General features: G+C 40.4%; 1 protein-coding gene across 3 annotated transcripts; it reads right to left on the bottom strand.

Moving 5' to 3' along the window:
- Positions 1–1,470: 1,470 nt before the first annotated feature.
- Positions 1,471–19,300, bottom strand: LOC132984453 (zinc finger protein 665-like). Of its 3 annotated transcripts, XM_061051328.1 has the most exons (3): positions 18,903–19,300; positions 5,623–5,929; positions 1,471–4,254 (listed from the first exon to the last, which is right to left on the bottom strand). In XM_061051328.1, exons 1-3 carry the CDS (start codon positions 18,982–18,984, stop codon positions 3,822–3,824), a joined length of 822 nt encoding a protein of 273 aa, XP_060907311.1. In that variant the 5' UTR covers positions 18,985–19,300; the 3' UTR covers positions 1,471–3,821. The 3 variants fall into 3 exon arrangements, with proteins under 3 accessions (XP_060907311.1, XP_060907308.1, XP_060907310.1); XM_061051325.1 differs by having other exon boundaries at positions 1,471–5,929; positions 18,903–19,298; XM_061051327.1 differs by having other exon boundaries at positions 1,471–5,926; positions 18,903–19,298.
- Positions 19,301–20,939: the final 1,639 nt, after the last annotated feature.

Here is a 20,939-nt window from a genome sequence, read left to right as displayed (position 1 = left end):
GAGAGCTGAAAATAGCATGATTACAATAAGGTTTATCTTCTTAACTTTAAATAGATGTTGATTACCTGAATACTGTACCTTTGTTGTCTGGGTAGTACACTGTTGAATTTATAAATGTTCTCTTATACACAGATGAATACAGAAAAATAGAACAAAAAAATGATTTAATGAATAACTGATATTTTCTCTTTCTTTGTCATCCTGAAGACCCCTCACTAAAAGTCCATGTTCTCCTGGATCCATGTCACATGCTCAAGCTTCTTCAGAATGACATTTCAACAGTCAAAGTTCTTGTGAGAGAAGATGGCCAGCAGATAAGACGAGAGTACATCAGCGAGCTTCAGGAGGAGGAGGAGGGTTTGTACCTTGGAAGACTGTATTCATGCTTCAGCTGTTCAAATAAAAATAGATCTCCTCCAAACAACTTGCAATCAAACCATTTTCTTCCCATTTTAAAACCCTTTGTCCAGTTTAGATGGGAGAAGTTGATATTATGTGATATTGATCTGGGAAGACTACATTTCTAAATCATTTTTAACTGTTTTTATTCACAAGTTATTGATCTTATTTACTCTCCATGTATCTTGATTTAAGAATGGGGCTGTGTTTAAGGGCAAATTTTTGCAATGACTCTGTTCCATCCCATTTTCAGAAATGAACTAAAAAAGAGCTAAGAGGAGCTACACTGAGAAGCTAAAACAAAGCTTCTCAGCTAACGACCAGAAGTCTGGAAAGGCCTGCGAGAGGTCAGAAACTACAGGAGACCCACCCCCAACCCTGCAGGTAACAATAAACTGGCTAAAGACCTGAACAGCTTCTACTGCAGGTTTTCACCATCCAGACGGAGACGACTCTGCTTACAGGCGGGAGGTGGAACAGCTGGCTCTCTGGTGCAGTCAAAACCATCTGGAGCCAAACCCTCTCAAGACTGTGGAGATGACAGTGGACTTGAGAGAAAACATTCTGATAAACAGTCACAGTGTCAGACCTGTCAAAAAAAACTTCACTGTGAATGTACAAATACGGATATATATATATATAAATATAATTGAATTTAAATGATCAATCTATGCACACCTGTAAATACTGTAAAACTCTGATTCATGTAAATGAAGCCACCTGTCACATAATGACATGTTTTTATTATCATGTTTACATGTTTGTACATATTAGTCTTTATTTATTTGTGTTTATTTTGTGTTGTACTTTTGTAGATAGAGAGCACAGTTCACCAAATGTAAATTCCTTGTGTGTAAGCTTACCCAGCCAATAAAGCTGATTGTGATTCTCACTCGCATGAAGGTGATTTCACTTCAAAAAGACGGATGTTGCCAAAAGACACGAGTCCGAGACTACATTGGGAAGCAGTTGCCAATAATGACAGTGAAAAGACAGCTCAACAAAGACCGTTTTTCACCTGCTGCAATATCGTCCACTAGGTTGTCAAACACATGACCCTGAAGCCAGATATACTGTACTAGAAATGTTTTCTTTTTTTCTCATGATTTAAAAAGTGTACTTGTGTGTACTTTCATACTGGTGTCAAGAGTATGCACCCCAAATGTCCCACAAATACAAAGGAAAAAAAGTCAAATTACAATTACAAAGTATTCACAGAAAAAAGGGCATGGTGACAAAATAGTACAATAGAAACAAACTTAGTCACACAATGTAGTTTAAATGAGGCTTCGGTAAATAAAGAAACCCTCTACAAAGTTACACTGTCTCTGTGCTCTGATCTTTAGATCCTATTTCCACTCCAAAAATAACATTGGCATCCCATCCACACTCCAACATAAAGGTGTTATCAGAGTGTGCTGTCAAAAAGGATTTCTATATAAACTGTAAAACTTACTCAGCCAACATGGAAAAATAAACAGTTCTTACTTTGAACCCATGACCTACAGGTTATTTCATGTTATGTGATTCTTTAATGTTTAAGAGGAGGCTTCAGACGAGTTCGGAGCTTTCTGCTCCTCCCTTCACTCTATATTGTCTATCTTTGTTATTGGTGGATTTGTTTTGTGTGCAAAAATAAAAATAAACAAAAAAAAGCTTTACAAGGGAAAACAAGAAGCGTGAATCGGATGGTGGACGTTTTTAAGTCCTGGACTCAAGCTGTTTTTGTAGAGTTAGTCCAGGACTTCAACACCTCCTCTTACTACATGTTTCCATGCTGTCATGTTTCCATGCCGTTATGTTTCCAACTAAGTGAGCAGGCTCAAAATGCCCACTTCTTTTCTGTTTGGAAATGTACAGATCTTTATCAAGACAAAGCAGAAATGAAAATCTTGGATGAGTAGAGAGACTGAAAACTATCCTCACTTGTGAACGGGTGTCAATAGGAATCAAGGACTGGACAAATGACCAGAATCCTTACATTGTTCTTAAAGTCTTAACTGTGACCTACAAACTGAGCTTAAAGAAACTCTGAGAGAAACCTAAAACAGGGTACCAAAACATTCAATCCAACACTGGATTAACAGTCAATTCCCACACCATGTCACATTTCAGTTTGGGCTTCAGAGGACACAAATATTGTTTGGTTTTATCTTTTACCTTTGTCCATTTGTTTGCAGACATTTTGGGAGGAAGTGATAAAGTGACTTCAAAAGTAATTCATGGACCTTACAGCACTTTTAGGACACAAACAAAAGCTCTGTGATGAGGGATCTACACGGAGACTTAGGCATGTCTCAGAATGGAAAGCAACCTGGATGTAATTGAGCTATTCTGCCAGTATCATGCAGGTCATGGTGGCCATCATCAAACCTTCTGCCTCCTCCGGTTGCTTCCTCTTCTTTTTGTCGTCAGACTGAGCAGGGTGCGGCCGGAGGGTGATGTTGACACAGGTCATGTTATCACCGTCCCGTCTCCAGATGTGTCAGGAGCCAAACTGTGGTCTAGCAGCTCTTCCACGATTGATGAGAGGGCACAGACTTTGCCAGTCTTGTCTGGTTTGATCCTCTGATGAAGTCCACCACCTCCTGACTGCTTAACACATTCCAGATAAAGTCGCTGGCGATGACCATGAAGTCGTGGTCCTCGTTAAGTGTTCAAACTTTGACATCTGGCATCAAAGAGAGCAATGTTTTCAACTGAGATATCTCACAATGGCAGCTGCACTCAAATATTTAGATTGACAACTCATTTGACCAATTCTGACATTCCTTTCTTTGTTCACATCCTACAACAGCCAATGAGAGCCTGAGTTTAAAGGAGGTGCCTGCTTCTGTCCTGACGTATCTACATGGTGCCAATTTCAAGCCACTGTGCTGATGACTGATATTTTTTGTCATTATGCTTTTGATGTTGAGTGAGTCACTTTGAATTGCTGGGATAGACATTTTAGGCAACGTAAGCCTCTGGATTTTGTTTTTAATTACTACAAGAGCACAAAATTGTTAAAAGAGAACTAAGTTTTTCATACATTTAGCCTGTTCATTTTGCACAAAATTGATGCATTTAACTTTAAAATGTGCACACTTTTCTCACAGAAGTGCATGCCCCCGGACCCCCCTAGGCAGTTTGGTGTCCCCCCACCATAGTCTCATAAAACCCTGTGGGAAACACTGTAGGCTTATGCTTTGAATGGAACTAGATAGAATTATAGCCTATATTTCCAGGGAAAGGATCTGAACTTAAATTGGCTGGTCTGAGCCATGAAACTCCCGGGCTGAAAATGAGTCCCTCTCCGGCCCTGCATATTGATGTTGGAATAAATAGTTCAGCCCCCATGGCGAGTCATTTGGACTATTCCAGCCCGCGACCAAATTTGAGTGTCCCAACATGATTATGATTGCCCCTCTTTGGTTAAATCCTTAAGTGCAAACAGAGCAGCTGAAGGGTTTCTCTTCGGTGTGAATTCTCACATGTTTGGTCAGAGTCGCTTTCTGTTTAAATGTTTTACCACACACAGAGCAGCTGAAGGGTTTCTCTCCTGTGTGAACCAACATATGTGAGGTCAGATTTCCTTTTTGGTTAAATCTTTTACCACACACAGAGCAGCTGAAGGGTTTCTCTCCTGTGTGAATTCTCAGGTGTCTGCAAAGATTCCGTTTATTGTTGAACATTTTACCACACTCAGAGCAGCAATGGGATTTCTTATTAGTCTTCAGTCTCTTACTTATGATGTTTTTCACAGAGTTTAAACCTGACTGATGTTCTGTTGTCTCTTTCCAATCATCATCACTGTCCGGAGTCTCAGGTTCAGAAGAGTCTTCGATCTTGACCTCAATCTCTGGTTGTAAATGTCTCTCTGGATCTGAGTCCCTCTCTGGTTCTGCTCCTCCACAGTCCTCTCCATCAGCTTCTGTCAGTCTTTTCTCCTTAGTTTGGTTTTGATGAAGCTCTGATGCCCCTCTGTGATTTGCCATGTGATGTGTCAGACTTTGCTTAAAGTTAAAGCTTTTACCACAATCAGTGCAGCTGAATAGTTTCTCTCCTGTATGTATTCTCGTGTGTTTTAACAGATATGATTTATCAGTAAATCTTTTATTGCACTCAGAGCAGCTGTAGGGTTTTTCTCTAGTGTGAACCAACATGTGACTAGTCAGGGCCACTTTTTGGTTAAATCTTTTACTGCACTCAGAGCAGCTGAATGGTTTCTCTCCTGTGTGTATTCTTGTGTGTGTGGTCAGAGCACATTTTCTGTTAAATCTTTTACTGCAAAAAGAGCAGCTGAAGGGTTTATATCCTGTGTGCACTAATATGTGTCTGGTAAGATTCCGTTTATTGTGGAATGTTTTACCACACTCAGAGCAGCCATGAGATTTATTATCAGTCTTCAGTCTCATATTAGTTATGTTTATCACAGAGACTAAACCCGAGTCATGTTCTTCTATTGTGTCTTTCCAATCATCACTGTTGTCAGTCTCAGCTTCTGAAGAGTCATCCTTCTTGTCCTGAGTCTCTAATTGTAAATTTCTCACAGGATCAGAGTTTCTAACTGGTTCTGCTCCTCCACAGTCCTCTCTATCAACCCTTGTCTCTGCCAGTCTCTTCTCCTCAGTTTGGTTTTGATGAAGCTCTGATGCCCCTCTGTGATGTACCATGTGATGTGTCAGATTACGCTTAAATTTAAATCTTCTCCCACAATCAGTGCAGCTAAAGAGTTTCTCTCCAGTATGTATTTGCATGTGTTTGGTCAGATATGATTTATCAGAAGATATTTTATTGCACTCAGAGCAGCTGTAGGGTTTCTTTATTGTGTGAACTAACATGTGACCGGCCAAGGCCACTTTTTGGTTAAATCTTTTACTGCACTCCGAGCTGCTGAATGGTTTCTCTCTTGCGTGAATTCTCTTATGTGTGGTCAGAGCACATTTTCTATTAAATCTTTTATAGCAAAGAGGGCAGCTGAAGGGTTTCTCTCCTGTGTGCATAAATATGTGTCTGGTCAGATTCGGTTTCTTATTGAATGTTTTACCACACTCAGAGCAGCTATATGAATTACCATCCACATTTGTTCTCTTACTTTGAACGTTTTCTACAGATTTCAAATCTTGCCTGCGTTCTCTAGTATCTTTCCAAAAGTCACTGTCAACACTGTCATCAGATCCACAAGAGTCTTCAATCTTGACCTCAGATCCAGAGAGACGTTTACAACCAGAGACTGAGTACCTCTCTGGTTCTGCTCCTCCACAGTCCTCTCCATCAACTCCTGTTTCCATCTGTTCAGTTTGTCTCTGATGAAGCTGTGAGGACTGAGGTTTCTCTTCATCTTCACTCTTCACAGAGACAGGAGTGAAGGGGAACATGGTGGTATCAGCCTCCTTCAGTCCTTGAAGCTGTTCTCCCTCCTGACTGATCCACAGGTCCTCCTGTTCCTCTTTGATGTGTGGGGGCTTAGTGTCCTCCAGAAGGAAGCTCCAGTCCTGCTGCTCAGGGCTGAGGTCTCCTTTACTCATCATCAGCTGCTGAATGTCTGCTGGAAGCACGAAAACACAGAAGGACATATCAATGAAAGCTGTTAAACCAAACCTAACATAGTGATACTTATTATCATAATTTTAAGTTGTCCCCTAAGTCACAATTAGCACCTGCCAACAGCCAAATAAGGGTGTTTTGTGCAGTGTCAGGTGTATTTGCTCTACCTACAGGCCACTGTGGCAGGTAAATAAAAGTAATGGAACCGAGTTATTTGTACCACAAAACAAGACCAATTAAATCCCCGTCTTCTGCTTGTTCTGTTCTGACTTTATGATAAGAGCCAGGCAGTCCTTCCTCATGTACCTCGAGGGGGTCAGTGTTAACAATGATATGTTAGGTACTGAAATGGATTGGTAGTAACTCGAACCCAGCGCAGCATGGATAAGCATTTACATTACAGCGGGTCTACTTTTCAATTGTAGAAGTCTTTATGCAAGCTTCACCAAGATCAATGATTATTTGCGTTCATTTATAGCCCTATCAGAGACATTGTTAAATCAAGAAGGAACAATATTTAAATATAATTCTAATGTTAATAATAAAGATATCTGAATGCTTAATTGCCATTCGAATGTGTAATTTTGTTATAAAAAAAAATATTGGTCAAAATGTTTTGGATAACGAGTGAAACAATTCACAGAACAATAATGTTTTCAGAGTGCATAGCCTACTACGGAACCAACGTCAAAATGGCTTCAAGCTGCAAACAACAGGAGCAAACAACAGGAGCTTGCCTTAGTGACTATCGCCCAGTAAAATAAAAATCTTGAATCTTCTTTACTCAGATCGTGTGTGGGATGTGGTGTTCCTCCAGGAAGCGGCCTTGGACCCCTATTGTTTTCCATCTTTACTAATGATTTACCTCTCTATTAACAAATGCTAAAGGAACATATGTGGATGATACTACAGTGATCAGCCCTTCTCCCTTTTAAGTTCACCCTTCTGTCCCGACTCCAGCCATCCCCTGATGATCTACCAGCAGTCAGTGAAATGAAAGCAAAGATTTCAACAGATCTTAAGAAGCGATACAGTCATCACAACGAAACCCTCAGGCTGCTTAATACAGCTAGCTACCTCGACATGCGTTTCCATCACCTAATTCATTTGGTACGAGACCATCAGCAGGAGGTACGTGAAAAAGTTTAACGGGAGCTGGCTGTGATTGCACGGGGGAAGACGAGGGTCTGTGGAAACGGAGGGGACACCAAGCCAGGTAAAAGATGCTCTCAGTGCTATAGGGGAACTCTTGGGCAATGAGTATCGCCAGGGAGACTCATCAGGTGCTACGAGAGGGAGATCCCGCTAGCCCCTAACAGCAACCCATTGCTGTGGTGTAAGACGACAAGAACCAGGTACCCCCACCTTGCCCAGCTGGCGCAGCGCTACTGAAGCACCCCGAGTACCTCTGTCAGAGCTGAAAGAGTGTTCTCCACTGCTGGGATTATAGTCAATGAAAAACGCTCTACACTCGATTCAGAAAACATGGATCCGCTTGTTTTTGGCCAACAACCTTTTTTTAAAATTTTATTTAACCTTTATTTAACCAGGAAAAAGTCTCATTGAGATTAAAAATCTCTTTTACAAGAGCGTCCTGGTCAAGACAGGCAGCAGCACAATTACAGGGTTTCAGACATAAAACACTTAACAACAATGAACATAAATACAAGAATCACAAAAAGAACCAGTTCATCATTATCTGTCATAAGTCATCAGCAACAAAGCGATCAAAAAGGGCAATACGAGTTAGCTAAAACATCTACAGTCAAATATTTCTGCCTCCAGATCATTAAGACGACCTTTAAAAACATTCAAGGAAACCAGCTCCTGAAGATTTAAAGTATCTTGCAACCGATTCCAAGAAGAGGGAGCAGCATACTTGAACGCCCTTTTTCCTAATTCGGTACGGCCTTTAGGGATGGTTAGAAGGTGTAAATCCTGCGAGTGAAGATGGTAACTTCCATTACTTTTTTGAAGTATGTAGCTCTGTAGGTAGGATGGAAGCAGACCGAGAATACCCTTATAAATAAGAATATGCCAGTGATTTAGTCTACGTGAAGACAAGGCAGTCCAACCAACCCGAGCATACAAGGAGCAGTGGTGAGTAAGGGCTTTTAGATTTGTGATAAACCTCAGTGCCCCATGGTAGACAGTATCCAGCGCATGTAGGCTTTGCGAGGATGCGTGCATGGAAATAGCATAGCCATAGTCTATCACCGACATAAAAGTGGCAGCAACAAGTGTTTTTTTGGCCTTAAAAGCAGGACTTATTTCTAAAATAGAATCCTAATTTTAACTTGAGTTTTTTTTTTACCAATTGTTGAATGTGAGGCTTAAAAGAGAGAGAATCATCAATCACAAATCCCAGATATCTGTATTGAGATACAGACTCAATTTCAAAGCCCTGAAAGGTGGTGATAGCAGGAAGGTTCAGTGGCTTTGATTTGGAGTTCAAGAACATCATGACCTCCGTTTTATCAGCATTCAGCACAAGTTTTAAGTCACACAAGGCACGTTGTACAGTATTAAAAGCAAGTTGTAGCTGACAAAGGGCCTGGTTTGGTGTAGGTGCAGAGCAGTATATCACAGTGTCATCAGCATAAAAGTGGAAATTTGCATTAATAACATTTTCATCAAGACTATTGATATATAAAATGAAGAGTAGTGGTCCCAGGACTGATCCCTGGGGCACGCCTTTGGATACTACAAGGGAGCTAGAAGTGATGCCTTTCGCCTGCACGCACTGAGATCTTCCAGAAAGGTAGCTTTCAAACCAGCAGACCGCTTTGTCTGATAGTCCTATGCTACTAAGTCTTTGCTTTAGTATTGCATGATCCACAGTATCAAAAGCCTTTGATAAATCAATAAAAAGCGCTGCACAGTGGTGTTTGTTGTCTAAAAATTCTATAAAATCATTGACCACTTTTAAGGCCGCTGTAGTTGTGCTGTGTTTTTTCCTAAAACCAGACTGAAAGTCAGATAAGATATTGTTTGATAGTAGAAAATATTTCAGTTGTTCACTCACAATGGACTCCAGAACCTTAGCCAGGACCGACAATTTGGAAATGGGTCTATAATTACGTAAGACTGTAGGGTCCCCCCCTTTCAACAAGGGAATAACAAATGCAGATTTCCATATAAGAGGAATTTCGTTTGTGTCCAGGGAGAGATTAAAAAGATGTGTCAAAGGTGGTGCGATAAAATCAGTTGCCAACTTTAAAAAGTAAGGTTCTAAGTTGTCAGGACCTGCAGATTTTTTTGTGTCGAGGAGTTTGAGGGCTTTGAGCACTTCTGAGACTGTAATGACTTGAAAACTGAAGGATTGACTACCTGTAACGTGACAGTCAGAAAAAACAGTAGGGGAATTTATATGCCTATTGCTAAAAGAGTCAAACAAGGACCCAGAGGCTATAAAATGTTAATTAAAGACACAAAGCATTTTGGACTTATCAGTGACTTTAAGTGAGTCCTTAACAATGCATGGAGGAAGCTCAATTTCATTTTTATTTCCAGCCAGGGATTTAATTGTCTTCCAGAATTTCAAGGGATTGTTTAGGTTGCTTGAGGTTTCTGTGAGGAAATGATCAGCTTTGGCTTTCCTAATTGCAACTCAGAGCATTGCGCATCTGCCTGTAAAGCACCCAGTCCGAATCCAGACCTCCTGGCTTTTGCCCATGCTATATTTCGCTCATGAAGTGAGTTAGATAACTCTGGAGTGAACCATACATTATTTCGGCCTTTAACTCTGTATTTTCTGAGGGGAGCATGCTTGTCCACAATTTTAGTGAAGAGATAATTATCATAGAGATGATTTTTCTGGACATTTTAGATTGGGTCTATTGGGGGCTATCGACAATCTGAAAGAGGTTTAGCGCGTCACAGTAAGCTTTAAAATCATCAGATACAGGTTTTAACCAGTTCCAGTTAAAATCTCCAAGAATGACAATTTCATTAAACTTCAATTCTGTTAAAAGCTGCATCAGGGTGGATAGTGCACTGCTGACAGCTGAAGGTGTCCTATAGCAACCAACAACAGTTATATGGAGAGATTTCAATATCTCAAGATCAAGAGCCAACAATTCAAACTGCTTACTCTCTGACTTGGAGATAAGCACATTTGCATGAAACTTGCTTTTTATAAAAATTGCAATACCCCCTCCCCTTTTGGGCCGGTCAGTCCTAAATATATTATAACCATCGATATTAATATCCTTGTTCAGAACAGATTTAGTCAACCAAGTTTCAGATAGAACAATTACATCAACATCGGTTGAGTTCGCCCAGATACGAATTATGTCCATTTTAGCTATTAAACTGCGTACACTCAGATGGATGAAACCAAAACCAGACCTTGATTTAAAGTCGGCAGGAGTGTTAAAATTTAAAGCAGAATCTGGACCTGGATTGAGTTGCACATTCCCTGAAATCAGCAGCAACAGAACAATAAGACACCTCTGTTTAAGTGATTTGGAGGAGGTATCTTAGAGTCCTCCAATACAAAATCACAAGCACAGTTTATGGAAATGGTAAAATTGTCTTGCAAAGCCATTATACTAATGAGACGGGACAAGACCAGTGTCAGATGAAAAAAAAAAAACGATAACGATTTAACCAGCGCACAGCCAGATGCACGTGTTCCCCGGTATGTTGCATTAGAGTTTATGAGCACTGCACGGGAGTTGTCGGTCCCGTGCCCGTGGGGGCTTCGTCCTATGCCGCACAAATTTAACAAACACAGTACAGTAAAGAGCAAGGGCATTTTTCGTTTAATTCCCGTATGAAAATGGCATAAACTCGTAAGAGCAACGGAGATTTGGTTGCCAACCAAAACCAAGTTTATTGACTGAAGTGGAATTTTAGAAATCCAGGCCAGTTCAGTAATAAGCCGCTCCGTTTTTTTCTTCTCGAGTCAGATGACGTCGTTGTGTTGCGTGACGTCTCACGTAAACAGGAAATCAACCCAGGCGAAGAAATGCTGTGGATAGATACAGTAAAATCAGGACCAGTCGGTTTCTAAAAGCGGGTGGAACCTAATTTTAAGCACCATGAAAACCATGGAATAAGCACTTTCCTTTATCATGAGGTTTAGGGCCATCAGAATCACTCGGCGTGTCGGCATTCCGTCTCCGAGAGGTGGACAGGCTTCAAGCACACGGGGCGATCCAGGTCCTCCAGAACGATTGAGTTGGTAGGTTATATAAACCACATTTCACACAGCCGATAGTCCCAGAAGACACAGCGTGGTGGACAGATTTAAAGTTTACCGATATTTTACAAGACTTTACAGAGATGAAAGATCTCCAAAATATATCAACAGCAACAGTAATTGCTAATATTTGTATAAATGTTGTAAAAAATACTGCCAGAAGTGGCCTTTTAATTAATGACATAATGACCATTTACCAGTGAAGGTGGTTGGAATGGAGAAGGTCAAATATTGTTTCACAGAGAAGTCAGTGAGATCTATTGTAGCAAAATCTAAAAATAAGACATCAACTGATAGCGATGGGCTTGATATGTTTATTGTGAAAAAGACTATTGGCTGTATAATTAAACCAATTAGCCATTTTTTCAATCTTTCTGTTCGTATAGGTTGTTGGAGCCATGGATGGATCTAAGTATCTTTGTAGTATTTATTTAAGGCTAAGGTAGTGTGTTATATAGTGGTGTTTTGGGTTATTGATTATTATATCATTTATTAGGATTATATTAAGTAGGGGCATATCGGGTCACATGGGTATGGGCGGAGATGTTGTATTGATTTAACTCACCTGTTCACCTTTTTGTTCTCAGAGGAAGAGAGAGGGTGAGCTGGGTCTAGGGCTGAACGATTTATTGTTTTCTGATCGAAATTGCGATTTCAGACAACACGATCATGTAATCGCCAAAGCTGCGGTTTTTTGCAGTGCTCCTGACTGACCCAGGATCTGTTGTGTCAACTATTTTACACATACATTCCGTCTCCCTACCATCCTGCCAAGCTCACCAATCAGAAGCGGCATGCTGCTCGTGGACAGGTCACGCTAACCAATCAGTATAGCCTGCTCCACCTGTTCTTTAATTTCTGAAATGGCTTCAGCTGGACCAGAAGCGGAGTTTGGGGATTTAATCACCAAGAAAAACAGCACGTCCGTCATTTGGGAGTATTTCGGGTTTGAGGCTGCAGACGTGCACCAGAAACAGGTACTGTGCAAAACCTGTCGCGCTAAAGTTGCAACATCCAGCGGAAACACAACCAATTTATACCAGCACTTGAAAAATCACCACAGTCATTTGCATGACGAGTGCATGATGAAAAAATCCGGTGAAAAGTCTAGCGAAAATGTTACTCAGGCCCATAGTAGCAAACAGACTACAATTACAGCGTCTTTTGCCAGCGTAACTCCGTATAATAAGAGCAGCCGGGACACCGGGAGATAACGACTGCCATAACACACTACATTGCCAAGGACATGGTGTCTGTTAACACGGTCACCAAAGACGGATTTAAAAACCTCCTCCGCACGCTGGACAGAAGATATGTGATTCCTTCCCGCACCTACTTCAACCAGGTTGCCATCCCACAGCGGTACGCGGAGTGTAAAGAAAAAGTGGTAACAGAGCTGAAAAATGTGGAGTATTATGCCACAACTACTGATATGTGGTCAAGCAGAACGACCGAGCCCTATCTTAGTTTGACTGTGCATATCGTAAATGACAACTTTGAGTTGAAAAGTCGCTGCCTGCAGACAGCATACTTTCCCACTGACCACACCGGAGAGAATATTTCCCTGGGATTGAGAGAGAGTCTGTCAAGCTGGGGTCTGAAAGAAGAGGACCAGACGTGCATCACAACCGACAATGCAGCAAACGTCATCAAAGCTATGGAACTTAATCAATGGACCAGACTTCAATGTTTTGGACACTTGGTAAGTGTAAGAGTGTGTGTTTGTTTATTAATTTACTCATTCATAAGGATTTAATATGATGTGTGCCTATTGTCTTCAGTATAGTTTTTTCTCATAATGTTGTTTTTCTTTGAAGCCCACAAATACCTAGTTTGAATAATTAATATTATAATGATAACAGATTATTTATCATCAATAGTAGATGATGAATACTGTGTTATGTGCTTTTGATCATTGATTTCCTTACTGTTGTCTGTAATATGGCTTTATTGGATTTACTTTGTTCTCTTGCTGGAAAATCTGCCTTGCAAAGTTTACCATTATTATCCTTACATTTTCAGCCTGTAATTCTCATTTAATGTTTATGTTATTCTTTTTTGTCCAGAAAATGCTGTTAAAGATGATGCAAGAGTTAAACGGGCAACAGGACTTTGCAAACAGATGATTGGTGTCTTCTCTCATAGCTGGAAAAAGAAGACAGCACTGAAAAAGGCACAGCAAGAATTACATTTACCAGAGCACTCACTGATGACAGAGTGTCCGACAAGATGGGGCTCAAGGCAAAAAATGATTGGGAGTGTTGGAGCAGAGAAAGGCGTTGTCTCAGGTTCTGTCTGAAGACAAGAAGACACGTCACCTGGTCCCCACTTGGCAGGACACAGATGTCCTTGAATCGATAAACAATGCCCTTGGTCCTCTTCAGGAGTTTACAGATGCCCTGTCCGGTGAAGCCTATGTAAGCGTGTCATACCTGAAGCCAGTTCTCCATCTCCTGAGAACATCAACCCTGACCGAAAGTGATGAGGACACAGATCTTACCAAGGAAATCAAATCAAGAGCTCTTGGCTACATTGAAGATAAATACAGCGACCCAGCCACACAGGAGCTACTGGACATTACTTATATCCTTAATCCTAGATTCAAGACTGACTACATAAGTGCAGAGAATGTCCCAGACATCAAAGAAAGAGTGAAGATTGAAATGGAACAGGTGGCACGAAAGGTAACTTGTCCTGTTTCTTTGTGTAGTTTGGTAATACAAAATGCCACATCAATACAAGTGATATTTGTATTACACTGATTGGCATTTTTTAATGTTTACATAGAATGCCCAATTGCTCTAAATCACATCAGACTGCAAAACTTTTCCTGCAAAACACAGATAAGAGCTGTCAAAGAGGGCTCGTGTCAGCACCACAGATCCCATGCCCCAGGGTGCAGCAGAGGCAGAGCCATCCACCACAGGGAAGGGAAAGCGGTCATTGGGCAGCTTCTTCAAGAGCAAGGCTGTCCCTCCTCCTTCTTCCACTATGAAGTTGGAGGGTGCCATTAAAGCTGAACTGGACAACTCCCTGATGACTCCTACTATTGATGGAGAGGAAGATCCACTGGCCTGGTGGAGAGTGCACAATGTTAACTTTCCATGGCTGAGCAAACTGGCTCGTAAATTCCTATGCATACCAGCTACCAGTTCGCCATCAGAGAGATTGTTTAGTGCTAGTGGCAATGTTGTCACATGTCAGCGCTCATGTCTAAAACCATTAAAGGTTGACATGCTGGTTTTCTTGACAAAAAATCTGTATAGAGTGATGTAGAGATGTCAGGATTTAGTACTTTTGAGATTGTATTTGTTTGTTCTGCACTTCACCCTGACTTGTGGTGTCAGCCTTTTAAATAAAAAAAATAAAAAAAATATTCGCTATTTTTGCTATAATGTTTAATGCTATATTGTTTACAGAATAGATGTGCAATATTTGGGTGCTGCTCAGCTGAGCCATAAATGAATGACCCACCTATTTTAATGTCTGACATATTTTTCAGAAGGTAAGAGGTCATTTTATTTTAGTAAGAGTTTTATTTTATTACCATTACTTTTCAGTTTCACTTACTGTAAAAAGATAAGATTACGGTAAAAAGTCCAAGTCCAGGTTTCTTAATATAGGGTTAAATAAAGTACTGCTGCTATAGATGTTGATAAGCTAGCTCCCTTGAGCCATAAAAGACTGACCTTGACCTATACCTACTTGAGTGTAAGGCTGTTGGGCAAGATCATTTGGTAATTGTTGAATTTAGTTTTTCTTATCATTACTTATTTAACATTGTTTTTGTTTTTTTTGGAATTGTTTTGTATTTTATTTAACTTTTTTAATTTAACACAATTAAGGATTTTTTGCACTACTTTAAATTAAGACAGTCAAAGATGGCTCTTTTAGTTCTTCAGTTGTAATAACTGGACTTTATAGAATGTACATGCATGTTTCTTGTTAATAAATACATTTGAAATCAATTCTTAACTTTAGTTTTCATTCTTGCATTAGAGTAATGGCATTTAATGTTTTAATGGTATGATGTAATTTTCTGTCATGTTTGTAAATGTTACTGTACATTGTGAATATGGCACTGAAGCTTGATTTGAAGAAAATCGTGAATCAAATCGAAATATCTGCCAGAAAAATCTCAATTAGATCTTTTCCTAAAATCGTTCAGCCTTAGCTGGGTCGCTGTATTTTTTTTTGCAAACACAGCTTTACTAATTACAGACTAGTGTCCTTATATCACAATTTTCAAAGGTACTTGAAAAATTGTTTGCACAAAAATGTGAACATTTTATTGAAAAAAATAATTTATTAAGTGAGTCAGTTTGGTTTTCCGGAAAAAACGGCTTTACTGAAAGATTGAGTTACAGACACTCGTAGTTCTGTTCAGTTCAAAGAGTTAAGTATTTTTAACAGTTAGTTTGTAGTTCAGAAGATAAAGAACAAAGTAAGAGATTTAATCTTCAGCATCAGTTTGCACAGACAACTTTAAAACAGATCAAATTGCCTTTAAATAATGACTTGATGAGCTGTGTGAAGATATTTCCCTTTAAGAAAATGTACAAGGAGAGAATTATTAGACTGTATGAAATTGGCAGCTTGTTTTGTGTGTTTTCCTCCTTATTTATGTGGAAGTGAAGTCAAAGACTCTCAATTGTCAGATATGTTTTATGTGGCCATGGTATTGGTTACCGAGTGATTGTGACTGGACAGACCACTCGGATATTTCTTGTTTTATTTCGAGTAAGGGGCAAAATCAAAATAAGATTTATTCTTCTCCCTGCTCCTTTCCGAACATGGATTGGGATAAATTGTGAACGTTATGTGTTTTTACATGTGCAGAACAAATAAAAACTTGAATGTCCCCTTACTACCACGTGTGTAGTCCTGTAACTCTGGGCCGCCTGCGACATGGAAGCAACAGCAGGAGCAAAGTTTTGGAAACTTAACAGACACAAAGCTACATTATTTGATAATCTGAGGATATCTGGGTGGTGAATGGCTGCTATATTCTTTCTGTGTTCGTGTGTGTCATAAATGGTGGAGAAACGAATCTGGCTTGATCCGTGGTCCGTTCGGATCAACCCGACGGTTCGGGCCTCACATGACCCGCGGATCGATGGAAAATGTTGAAACATGGTGTAGCCTTAAAGGTGCACTGTGGAGTTCTGGTAGAGAAATGTAAAAGTTGGAGAAGTGTACAGATTCTGTGGTAAATGTTGGTAACTCTGCACACAAACTGTCCTCAGAGGAAAGTTTGGTCCCTGTGACAGATTGAAGATAAAATGCTACACTAGAAGGGCCCGGAACAGTAAAAGCGTAGCTCCAAACAGTGTACGAGGATCCATTTTTTCCTTCGAGTAAAGTTTGTGCATTTAGTTCAGAAAATATACCATAGAATTGTTTAAGTTCTCCAACTTTAAAATTTCACACCAAATCTGCAGAGTGCATCTTTAAAAACACTGGAGATATGCCTTCTAACCTATACAGCTCCTCCTGGAAAGATCCGGAGTTTTCTGCAAGTGTCAAAGCCCAATAGGGGTAGGGTATCCACATTCTTGTTGGAATGGAGGGGTAGGCCCTTTAAACAGAGACACACTATTATCTAACATTGTTATTCACCCTATTAATGACTGTAGGAGCCAGAATGTGTATTTTCACCTCGCTTGATTCTTTTTTTGTTAGATTTTGCTCCTTATATGGGGTTTATATTATTTCCAGTATTTAGCAGTGGGCCTGGTTAATTGAAAGGCTCAAATATATTTTCCGGCTCCGAACGGGGTTTTTTTTCCCCCACTTCCTGCGGTGTGAATATTGCGCATGCGCACATCGCGATGACGATACTGAAACGATATATCATGCAGCCCTAGTACAAACCCACTTAGTCTCATTTTGCAATCTTAAACCACCATATATGTATCAGGGTCCTGAAGGGTTGTCCCATTTTGAAGGGAGATACATACTTCTTCAAACCTCCCATCCTTTACTTCGTGTTTCAAGAACTACTTCTGAAAAAATGATTCCCCCAAACAAAGACACGGGCAGTCATTTCAGGTCTTCAAAAGCGAAAGAAAAGAGCCCTTAATTTGTGCTGCCTTTAAGCCCTGTGGCCTATTATTTGTCCTGACAACATCATTCTGAGATTAGGCAATATGTGACTGCATAGTGAATAAGCCTGTATACCTTTAAAACGTTATGCCTCTTATGTCTGCATGTAACTCATAATTTTAACTGTGATGTGTAGGCATACATTTTTAAAAATAATTATGAATGTATGCATACTAGTTCTATTGGAACCAAATTAGGGTTTGAATACAAAAGCTAAAATCAGTCCTCGAGAGTGTCCTCAGTTGGCACCAAAGCATAATAAAACTAAATATATTTGCAGTCACAGACTTATGGAACCCCCCCACCTGACTAAAAAAGAGGCTTCCTACCACTGCACACTATGGAGAAGGTATTAGTCCCAGTGGTCACCTTTGTTTTAACCTGTGGTCATTGCACATTCTTTTTTTTTTTTAAACTAAAGACAGTCCTTGTTGAATGTGATTGATTGGACTTCATTGTCTGAAAAAGTATGACATTTTGTTTACATCACAGCCGCTCCATTTGAAACCTAAAAAATTAAAGACAAGATACAAAAATACAAACATCTGACAATATTCAAACACCAAACTCATTTTTAAAGGCTTGCAATGTAATTTGATCTGAGATTCAGCTCCATTTTCAACATTAGGATTGAGTGGTGTACAAAAGAGTATTTTGCACTGACCTGATTCAAACATGGGAGCCTGTATCTCTGGTTTGATGGTAACATTTCTAAATCTGTGTTCAAGGCATTGTTAGGGACAGAGACGATGCTGTTAGCCAGCCTTAACATGTTTTTACAGTAGACTGATTCAGAGTTGGACTAACCTTTGAGCAGATTTGTAATTGTTGGAGCAGTTTAGACTTTAATGTAGTGGACAGTGAACCATGTGGTGTTGCAGCACACACACACACACACACACCATTTTGATTAACAATAGGGCCTTTGTGAACAACAGAAGGTAAACCAGACACAACTTCCTCTGTTGAACTCACAGCTGACGAGGAGACAGCCTGGGTTGTTCTTGTACAGAATGTAATGGTTGTAAGATATCCCAGAGTGGATTAATGCTGTTAGACGCTCCACTGTCCCTGTGAGGGAACAAAAGAACAGACTTCTCCTCATCCTGAACATTACTGACTCATAACACTGACTGTGTGAAGACTCCTGACAGGGATCCTGATACTATCGTTAGCTAACGCTAACTAGCCAATGTTAGCTAGTTAGCAATCACTATGCTTGATGAAGAATGTCGACCCTTCGCTTCTCAAACAGCAGCATTATTGACACAGAAACATAGAAAAATGCACAAATACACCTGGACTTTCATCCTACAGCAGTGTAAACTGAGGGATTATCCTCTAAATATAAGCAAACATCCCTGATGTGACGTTCAGGTGTTCCGGTAAAAATGTGACCATGTTAAATGATGTCTTTCATACAAATCAAAGTTACCCCACGCACCTGAGGCTGTCACATCTCAACACTGAGGAAGGTACGAGGGCCCGTTCAGTTCTGCTTACTGTCTTAGTATAGGCTACCGGTAGAGATAGTAAAGTCTCAAGCAACGTTTCCTTAGCAGGAGCTAGCTGCGGCTAACACTGTTAGCACACTGCTGTGTGCGTCTGTTAGCTAAAGGCTATGAGCAGGAAACACGTTTCCAGCAGTGGAAAGAAAACCTACCTGCTCTCTGCAGCTTGATTTCAGGTGTTAAAATCACATCCATCTTTTCCTGTGTCGGTGGAGCTCCTCTTCGTATCCACATGTTGTTGTTTCTGATATATCTCTGATAACCGCAGCGAGCAGCCGCCGTCTGAAGAAATCTTTAAGATCCTGAAACCCGTCAGAGTCAAAGAAGGAGAACTCAACTCAAAGCTGAAGTCTTTTCTAACATATCTCTGATAACCTATAACCCTACTTAGCACAGACACACAATGCTAACTGTGAGAGGGCCGGGAGATGACTGCGGTCAAGCCAGCCGCTCCTCGAGTTTACATGGTGAAGTGAGCCGCCCCTAAATTTGAAGTGCCCACGTATTCTGATCTTTATGGTAAATGCTCCGGACTCCAGAGCGAGCAGAGAGAGAGAGCGATGAAGTGAAGTGCTAAATGCCTAGGTCTTACCATAAAACTGACTATGAGATATACGTGTATGAAACGGGAGCAAACAAAATACTGTTCAGGGAATAGCTTCGGAGTTCGGTGAAATTAGTTTGAGAATAATACTGCGAGTCTGCGATAACTTCCGTTTTTCAAAATAAGGTGTTTTCCTGGGAAAAAAATATAAAAATATATGTTCTTCCATAAGTAGACAATGATTCTGATATTCTGATTTTGAGAAATCCATTGTCAAAGTCCATTATAAAGCACTATAATGAGTCTTTTTTATGACTTTGATGTCTTGTAAAAAATATTTTTTCCATAAGTAGAAAATGATTCTGATATGGTTGGACTTAGTACTTCCTAGACTACGTGCACAAGTAATATGAAGTACCTTTACTGTGTCTAGGACATACTAAGTCCAACCATATCAGAATCATTTTCTACTTATGGAAAAAATATTTTTTTTTTGTCTGGAAAAGGAGATTAATAACAGGTCAAAATCGCTCTCTCTGTCTGTTGCTCCTGCTCGCTCTGCAGTCCGGAGCATTTACCATAAAGATCAGAATACGTGGGCACTTAAAATTTAGGGGCAGCTCACTTCACCATGTAAACTCGAGGAGCGGCTGGCTTGACCGCAGTGGAAGATGGCCTGGTGATACTGGTGAGTTCCGGTTACGTTACTTTTCCCTGCACTTCTTCGTTGGTTTTTAAAGGCGGTTTAGCATCCAAGAAGCTGCATTACCGCCTCGCTTTTGGATATTAAATAATACTATAGCTTTTATATTCTAACTCGATTAAACTTTGAGGAAATAACACTTGAGAATTTGGAAGAGAAGGACCACCTCTTTAAGTATTTCCGCTTTTTGGTGACATACAAGTAAAAACTGTTTCTCTCTGACAGACTCCGACTCTCTGACTCTTCATAATAACATATTAACAGGAGAATTAGAAAGATGTCTTTCATACTAATGATGAAGAACTCCTTCACCTTTTACCTTATCCATGAACATTTTCAGACTTTAGACTAAGCCTATAGCAGCATAACTAGGAGCTGGTCTACACCAGCGCCAGCCCTAACTATAAGATTTATCAAAAATAAATGTTTTAAGTCTATTCTTAAAAAAAACAGTGTGTTTGCCTCCCGGACCCCAGCTGGAAGATGATTCCAGAGGAGAGGAGCCTGATAACTGAAGGCTCTACCTCCCATAGTACATTTAGAGACTGTAAGTACCACAAGCAGCTCTGATAACTGAAGGCTCCACCTCCCATAGTACATTTAGAGACCGTAGGTACGACGAGCAGGCCTGATAACTGAAGGCTCCACCTCCCATAGTACATTTAGAGACTGTAAGTACCACGAGCAGCTCTGATAACTGAAGGCTCTACCTCCCATAGTACATTTAGAGACCATAGGTACGACGAGCAGGCCTGATAACCGAAGGCGCTACCTCCCATAGTACATTTAGAGACCGTAGGTACCACGAGCAGGCCTGATAACCGAAGGCTCTACCTCCCATAGTACATTTAGAGACCGTAGGTACCACGAGCAGGCCTGATAACCGAAGGCTCTACCTCCCATAGTACATTTAGAGACCGTAGGTACCACGAGCAGGCCTGA

Source organism: Labrus mixtus, chromosome 12, assembly GCF_963584025.1.
Source record: "Labrus mixtus chromosome 12, fLabMix1.1, whole genome shotgun sequence".
Taxonomy (NCBI): Eukaryota; Metazoa; Chordata; class Actinopteri; order Labriformes; family Labridae; genus Labrus; species Labrus mixtus.
Note: the sequence above shows the minus strand (reverse complement) of the source record. Positions and strands in the feature narration are given on the sequence as shown.

Excerpts from the sequence above, each read along its gene's own strand:
- LOC132984453 (XM_061051325.1), bottom strand. The coding sequence starts at position 18,984 with ATGTGGATACGAAGAGGAGCTCCACCGACACAGGAAAAGATGGATGTG. Across the intron at positions 5,930-18,902 it reads AATCAAGCTGCAGAGAGCAG|CAGACATTCAGCAGCTGATG; the intron begins GTAGGTTTTCTT and ends TCGTGCTTCCAG.